The following is an 8,719-nucleotide window of genomic DNA, read 5'->3' on the forward strand; positions in this document are numbered from 1 at the left end:
TATGACTCGTTATTACTACGGATCTGGTATGTACAGCGTTTCTAATGTTCATGTTTTTTATGTGTACTGCTTACACAAATGTAGCAAATACAGTCTTTATCAGCTTTCCATTGAAAAACAGTTATCTGTCGTCGATGCTTGAGGCTTAGATCTTTATAATGATACATAGTTTGTCAAGATTAAAATTGTCCTGTTTCATTTAATCTATTAATAAACACTGACACGTGCAAATTGAGTGGCTTTCAGGACGAGGGCGTCGGGGTGCAGGCTAAGAGGTTTATTATTACTATTGTTAACTAACTTTGTGACAAGTTAAGTGAGGTGTAGAGAAAAAACAACTGATAAACGAGTAGCTCATTGTTCAATGTGGGAGCGCAAGTAACATTACTGAGGAGGACATCTTTGCTCATTTTATCATCAACACCGTTTTCAAGATAAACATTTGGAGTTAACTTCCAACCATGTATTTATTTAAGTTGTGGTAACCGGTCCCCTGAATCAATTTTTAGAGAGTATGTGATGCCTTAAGTGTGTGAAAGTAAACCGTATACAGAAAGCAAATAATACATTTTAGTTACATGGACTACGGTTTGATATGTACTTTATTTAGTTAGAAGCAAACCAGAACAGCATTCTGCAATCTTCCAAACAACTCACAGATTCATTGGTCTCTAAAACATTTTCTCTTATTTCTATTATTTATTCTGCTACGTCTACATGATTCACAAATATAACAACCCATGACAATATTACAAAATCTAGTTCTTTAACAATATTTTATTTTAAATCTTGGTGTGCTTTTCAATGTATAGATATGTTTCGTTTTTTTTTTTTTTTTTAGAGATGTCTTTCATCTGTGAGATTTAGCATTTCTGTGGATGCAATGCAAGAAAAATGTCAAACTTTTCAAACTGAAACGTGTGATCAAATGGAGGGATTTCCAGAGTGTTTGTGCCACAATCGTTGTGCAGATTTCTCAGCCCTTTGAACAGAGTGCATGCCAACAAACCCGTCGCAGTGTACCGTGCACAAACAAGGACGGTAAACCGGAAAACAGCAACACCGTTAAGGAAGCTTTAAATAGCAACAAGAATCTCTATGCTCAAGCAAGCAAATGAATGGGTGCTTCACAAGACTGATGTTAAAGCCAAGCCGGTTAAGCCCTGTTTAATCTCTCACTTAAAGGACAGAGAACTGAATGCCATGTTTGTTGAGGCGGTCGACGATGGTGGTCTTGGCGAACGTCGCTCCTGGAGTGTAAACACCGCCACTGTGGAGAATCACCCAATAATATGAATTCAGAATATTCCACTTAAAGGGACCGATCACATAAAAATTAAAACTCTTACCCTTAAACTGAACCTGTATGAGTTTCTTTCTTCTGCTGAACACAAAGGAAGAATGTTGCTAACTACACAGTTGCTGGTCCCCATTGACTTCCATTGTATTTTCTTCCAAACTATGGAAGTCAGTGGGGACCAGCAACTGTCCGTATACCATCATTATCTTCGTTTGTATTCAACAGAAGAAATTCATACATGTTTGAAACTGCTTGAGGGTGAGAGTTTTCAATTTTGGGTGGACTATCCCATTAATAATACAAACTGCTTATTTAGATTTAGTTTTTGCTGAACTCACGTTTTTGGAAGAGAATCTGATTCGTTCAACATGGTAAGGGCCGCCTGAACCATAGCGATTGGTGTGGCGACGTATCCTGCCTCTAGAAAATCCCACACAAAAAATGGATATAAGAAATATGCATTGATTCACTGCATGTCACAGCTTACCTTTGGGTTGGTTTTCCACTGTGTGCTGTACCTGGTATTTTTTTTTTTTTTTTTATAGTATCACCTCAGCTGAGGTTCCAAGCGAGCCTTAATGATACCAAAATGTGACATGTAAACATGGCAGATCACTGATTGGTCAGAGAAAGTCGTCACAACCAGCGTCATTAGATTTGCAACACAAGACACCAAACCTGCTAGTATGAAATATATAGTCAGCAACAATCACAGCAGTATTGTTGTTTTGCATTGTTTTTTTAAACCACCTGCTTAAAACGACCATCACACGGTGGCGGTGCAACTTATAACAATCAGTCTGTAATCCCACCCACTTTGAAGCGGTACTAAACTACAGTGGAAAAGCAAACTAAGCCAAAGTAAAGCGAGCTGTGCCAAGTCGTACCACACAGTGGAAAAGCAACACAATATGATTTAGATCTGAATATGGTACCTGGTCCTTTGACCAGTGTGCGGATCTTGCCGTTAGGCTTGCCCTCACTGGGGTCTGAACCTTCAACGTAACCCTCTCCAAGAAAGACGAAACGGAAAGAGGCACCCTCCATCTGCAGATATTACATTTAAATGAATCGGATCCTAAAAAAAGAGAGCTGATGTTGACGTCGATGATAATGTGGGTATAATACCTGTTTCCTAGTTGGACCCTCTTTGGAGAAGAAACCGAATGAGAAAAACTCTGGAAACTGCAGACAAAATATATGTTTAAGATCCTCAAACCACAATGTAGGCCTCAAATTCAATGCAATATATCGCTTTCACAACACGATATATTATGTTTTACCTTCATGAGCAGATTTCTGCCAAAGCTGAACTTTACAAGGAAAAAGAACATTAATCCAGCGAAGACAAGTTTGAAAATGTTGGAAATACCGCCGACACCAACATACGCCCCGTACTGAACCTGTAAGAAACATACACAGAGTGTTCATACATGTAAAAAAGTAAAAAAAAGTTGACTTCGAATATGGTGGACGGCTTGCGTATAGCAGCCATAGTAACAGTTGCTAATGAGGAATCTACGTATACATATGTATGGGTACAACCAGAGCCGTTGAGAAACAGAGTTGCGACACTCCCATAGGCTTCCATAGGAACTGAGGAATGCGGAAGTAAAGTGTGTCATGGAAAGGCCAATAGTTCCGGAATTGAAGCCCATGCATTTCAGTGCTTCTCGAGCACACTTTCCGGAAAGTTGAGGAAATTACAGCAGTTTCTGGCATTTTAACGCATTAGTTTCCCTCTTGGAAATCTGGCTAGGTTTTATATATTTTTTAAACGCGTTATACTTAATGTTTAGTTTTAGATAATAGGCACTTATGCTATATTTACAGTTTGATAACATGAGAAACCCCTTAATAGCCAGATGCTAGTGGTCATATTTATACGTTTTTTAGTCTCATGCAATCTTTCTCTCCCTGTAGTAAGTTAAGTGAGTTTCAGCGAAGACCGCCCATTAAAGTAATACAACAAATACTTTTTTCATTTTACGTTATTTTTATTTTTTGTTAAAATCCATATTTGCTGGCCTTTTTTGAACATTCACTTGTATTGTATTCCTACATAAATGCCATAAAATAATACTGGGATTTGAGTAAATAATCTTATTAAATCCAACATTTAAAAAAAGCTACACTTTTTAAACCGAGTGTTTGATGATGTCTAAATATACATGCAAAGCATTAAATAAATAATAAAAGGTGGAAAAACCCTCATGGTGTCTTTTTTTTTTTAAGGTCCCAAATTTCAGGCGCACAACTCACTGAACTGCCTTTACTTACATCCTTCACAGTTAAATTTAATTACACTGACGTGTGAGAAAAGACTATTGAAAGAAAGTCTGAATTACTGCTTGAATCTTGTTGTCTAATCAGTCAGTGTTGTCATTTTTCAAAAACCTCATGTGTTTACTGTTTCAGCTAGTTCAGTTTCAGCCCAGTTTAACTGGTTCAGTGTTGAATTAAACTGACACTCACATTTTGTCCCCTTGCCGCTTTTCCAATAATTCTATGTGAAAATTATAAATATGTGGGGTTGTTCATTGATATCGAACTAGTGTTATTTTATGTGCATTTTTTATTTTTATTCGTTTTTTCACTTTAATTCAGTTTTAGTAATTTTAGTACTAATATAACATTTATATTTCGTTACTCACACAGCTTTGTTTCAATTTAAAGACCGAATGACTTACCGGAGACTCGTTGAGTTCTTCATTTAAGTAGCGCTGGGTCCTTTTAACCACTGATGGGTCAGAACCCATGAAGGGAATTGCATATTGTTGCAGCTCATTACTATAAAAGAGTGTGCCCCTGTAAACAGAAATACATTTTTTTGTTAAAAACAGACATGAGCACATTCATATTTCACAATATTACTGGTTTGACTATATTTTTATTCTAAAGTGCCCCTATTATGCCATTTCAAATATGCCTTTATTGTAGTCTGTAATGTAGCTGTATATGATTGTAAACTATCTGCAAAGATGTAAAGCCGAAAGTGCATGATAAATAATCAAATTAACTCTGTACAGCCTATACAAGTTGTCAGTAATGTGAATCCCACTTCCATGACGGCTACACACAGGTGTAACATAAATGCATAATGCCTGTCTATGTTCAACGTTGGACAGCTGCGAAGGGCTTCACCTGCCCTCAAACACTGTAGCTTGTTCGTGTGTTAAACATCATGTCGAGAAGATGCTGTGAAAGTAATAATTTTTTTATATATTTTCACTTCCGAATGATAAGGCTGCAAAGAATCAGTGGTTAAAATTCTGCGCTCCATGTGGTAGACCAATCACTACAGACTGGGCCATCTGACCAATCAGAGCAGAGTAGGCTCAAGGAAAGGAGGGGTATAGAAACACTGAACTGCTTTGAATGAATTGTTTGAGAATAATTGGAAAATGAGGTGATATTTAATACATATTTTGAGAAAACGGAAGGGTTTTTTGACCTTGGAAGCATGTAAAACCAATTGTAAGAGACTCTCAAATGGAAAAACAAATGGAATGGAAAATGGAAATAGAAATGGAATGGAAAATCATGAAAACGTTATATAAATGGACTTCTTTCAAATTCTAATGGTTGTCATACACACCTCCTTTTAATTTTAGCCCCCACCACTGGGAGAGGCTTGTGACCGAACTTCTTCCTGAGGCTCCGCAACTTGTCGCTGTCGGCTAAGCCATAGATGGCCGACTGCCAGGTGCCATCATGGATGCAGCCTCCCTACGAGCACACACCAGAATGTGGCTCAGCTGACACTTAAACACAGAGGCTTTTTAAAAATATTGAGTATTGAGATTCAAAAATAAAAGCACCAACCTCTGGCCCTGCACTCGCAGTCAAAAAGCTCTCAACAGATGTTAGGGTCCCTGTTAATGGAATATATTTTTATATATTAATATGCAACTCAGAATATAATTAATCTAATATAATTAATTATATAATAATTACATGACAAACATACCTTTAAACTGGTCCCTGGTGTAAACGACACCAATGTCTGCAGGAATGGAGTCAAAACCACAGCTTCCCACAATGTAGACGCCTTTTTTCAGCAGCCTGGTCGTGATAGTTCAGCTGCATACTCTCCAGGAACTGCAGCAAATAGATCATAAACAACATTGAATTCAAACCAAAATTTTGCTCGAGTCAACATTAAATCAAACTGACCCAATTTGCTTCACACATTCCTGAATCCTGGCCTTACAATTCATCATGTTAGTCCTACGAACATGTCTACACGTTTGAATCAGGAAAGTCACATTATGGATGTTTTGTGAATATATATATATATATATATATAGAGAGAGAGAGAAAGAGAATATGTGAAAACGTTTTTAACCAGCTGAAAACACCCAGATGTGAGCGCAGCATTTTTTTTTCTCTTCAGTTGAGACGCTTTGGTTTCTATGATAAGGAATATCCGTTGAAGTAATATATGACAGACGCATCGCGAATTAAATGTTTCTCCAAGCCTTATTTTTTATAACAATAAAATGGTAGTCAAATCCATTTGGTAATGAAATAACTACTCTTAGACAAGCAATATTTAAAAAAAAAAACATCGCTCCCATTGAAAACAATTGAAAAATTGCACTAACTTCAGGAAAAATGCTTTGGTGGACACGCGGCTTAATATTGTTTTGACCTGTTATGATCAATGCCTGTTTATGGTTTTGGTGTAATTTTGATTGTGATAATGAAGAAAGAACAAAGTGTCAGGAAAAAGCACCTGTGGTTCTCCAGAGATATCGATGCAGTGTGTTCCGTTCTCCACACAAGACTTGACAACAGGTTCACCAAAAAATCTGTACTGCAGAGAGCAAAAGTCAATGGAGTGAAAAGTGTATTGTGACCGACCCTTAACACAAGATCATCTGATGTTCAATGTACAAATGTGATAATCTTTTTTGAAGGACAGTATTGCATAACCGCATATAGTCACCTAGTTACTAGCCTGATGTAGCAAGCTGGGTAAACATTGCAAAAAGTAATTTATCAATAGCCTTATGTTTTATGACTTCTCATATATAATGCAGCTCATATATAATGGATTCTGTGTGCTACAGTCTTGCATACTTACAGGCCCCACACAGCTGAGCACAATAACCGCCTGTTTGCACATGGCAGCCAATGAATCTGGATCGCCGACATCTGCGATGAGAATATCTACCTCAGACTTCAGCTCCGGCTTACCTGAGAACAAACATTTTAAACATGACTGCTGTTATGATATTGCTTCTACACTGCAATTATGCAAACCATGCTGGGTTATGTCTCACATTTAATGCAAACTGGTGAGACTGTAAATTATATTAGATTATGGTTTACTGCATAAATGCAAAACGGTCTAGGCCAAACTCAGAGTCATAAATAATTCAGTTGGTCCACTAAGATCAAATGACTTTCACAACAGGCAGTCCTAAATAGTCCTTTCTTTATTCAGTGACCCGTCTGGCTAAATGAATCTTTATTGAAAACTAAATATAACTCTGAGCAAATGTTCTGCTTGAGCACATCCATTCAAAGCTACACGATTAAAGGCATTGAATATGTCACTGGAATATAATTTTCCATCAGCTGTTGAGGATTAATTAAACCGTCCCCTGAAGATCATCATGACCAAAGAGCCTATTGTTTAAAAAAAATGCATGTACATTATCCAAGCTAAACAATGCAGTGCATGTACCAGACAGAGGCATTTATCATGTCAAAGAAGACCAGTATCAACCAATAAAGAAAATCGGTTCACTGCCAGTTGCCACAATGTGAGTCAAAGTCAAGTGGAATCCAATATAGTTGGGTCAGTGCAACCCTTCGAACTCTTTCACAGCTCCTACAGTCTATAATGCTCCCTTTTGTACTTCTGCTAAAAGAATAACTTTTAAAATGTATATATTTTCAGTGTCATTCAGAACGCTTAAAAAAGATGCATAAGCCAGTAAAGATCTGAAAAAATGCAAACAAAATTTAAATATCCTGCAACATTTTAACTTATATTTTGATAATTGTATGTGCTTTTGTCACACTGTTTATATTATCCGTTTTAATTACAGGTAATAATTTATATACAGTTTTTAATTGTAATTTTAGTTAGGTAATTTAAATGTCTCAAACTTTCAGTTGTCTGAATATCTGTTTCGTTTAGTTTAAGAAAATAAATACATAAACCTGTCACAAGAGTAATACTAGTTTAAGGTAAACGCAAAATGAATAGATATCAGACATGAATGCATGCACTCATAGGAAATAGTTCAGAGGATTTTTGTCTTGCAACATATATTGCATATCTAAAATACCATATTCGTAGTTGTTACAGCAGCAATCATCAAACAACGAATGTAACAAGACAAGAACGTTTTGGAAACATTTTTTTTATGATTTAACGGAGCTAAAAATAAATAATAATAATAATTGCACTATGGTTATTTTGGGGGGGTTCATGCGTATTGAACAGTTATATCAGTTCACTAGAATTAAATGTAAACATCAAGCAAACTTAGCCAAATTCAAGGAGGGTTGACGCACTGAGAGCTCCGGCGGCCTGCTCCACAACTTTCTCCAGCTTGGCTCTGTTCCTCCCGGCCACGGCCCATTTCAGGTTCCCCTTGGGACCCTCGGACGTTGTACGGGCCACCTCCTCCACCACGAACTGTCCCGTGAAACCAGAAGCGCCAAAGATGACGATGTGGTAGGGTCTGCTGGATGAAGTGCTGAACGCCGCCATATCGCTGCCAAACTGTTGATCGTCCGGACTGACACTGACTGAGGGAAAGGACTGACAGATAAGAGACGGAGTGACAGTTGAGCGACTCACTTCCGTAGCGAGTGGCTAACGCCTGCAACTCAACCGATCATTGAAGAACATCATCGGTGTGCAACTTTACATGCGCACCGTCTGAAATTATAAATAAAATGGGGGAGGCAAATGGATGCCCAGTGGGGGATTCGTTAAAAAAACATTATCTACTGATTAAGAGGTTGCTGTTACTACAAAACTACGCACAATCAAGAAAATATAGTTTGTGTTAATAAATTAAGAATTGCGTCGATTGTACGCATACATTACATCCAGAACACAACCGTCACATCATCTTGTTTTTGATTGGTCTACTCTGTTTGTGGGCGGAACGGGGTTTGGGATAAGAAGATTCTCCTTAGGATTACAGTATGATGTTTGTGATTTTATGACACAACGATTTTAACGTACTGGTGCATTTTTTTATTATTTTGTAATTTATAATTAGTAAATTAACTTTAATATAATACAAAAGTTAATAGACTCAAATATACACATTCTTTTTATTGTTAATGTTGTTCTACATTATATTTACAACAAGATTCTTAGAATTGCAGTAAAATATTTGTTATATATTTGAATTATTATTGTATTTTTAAACATGATTAATATAT

At 37.0% G+C, this 8,719-nt stretch overlaps 1 protein-coding gene across 1 annotated transcript; it reads right to left on the bottom strand.

Annotated features, from left to right (window-relative positions):
- Positions 1-584: 584 nt before the first annotated feature.
- On the bottom strand, positions 585-8,033 carry LOC113060698 (saccharopine dehydrogenase-like oxidoreductase). The gene is given in 13 exon segments (XM_026229819.1): positions 585-1,270; positions 1,639-1,720; positions 2,236-2,347; positions 2,429-2,485; positions 2,584-2,703; positions 3,991-4,108; positions 4,899-5,029; positions 5,126-5,175; positions 5,271-5,355; positions 5,357-5,401; positions 6,039-6,119; positions 6,390-6,502; positions 7,835-8,033. Coding segments are annotated over 13 exon segments (1,284 nt in total). The 3' UTR covers positions 585-1,179.
- Between the last annotated feature and the right edge of the window lie 686 nt (positions 8,034-8,719).

Source organism: Carassius auratus, chromosome 42 (assembly GCF_003368295.1).
Source record: "Carassius auratus strain Wakin chromosome 42, ASM336829v1, whole genome shotgun sequence".
NCBI lineage: Eukaryota > Metazoa > Chordata > Actinopteri > Cypriniformes > Cyprinidae > Carassius > Carassius auratus.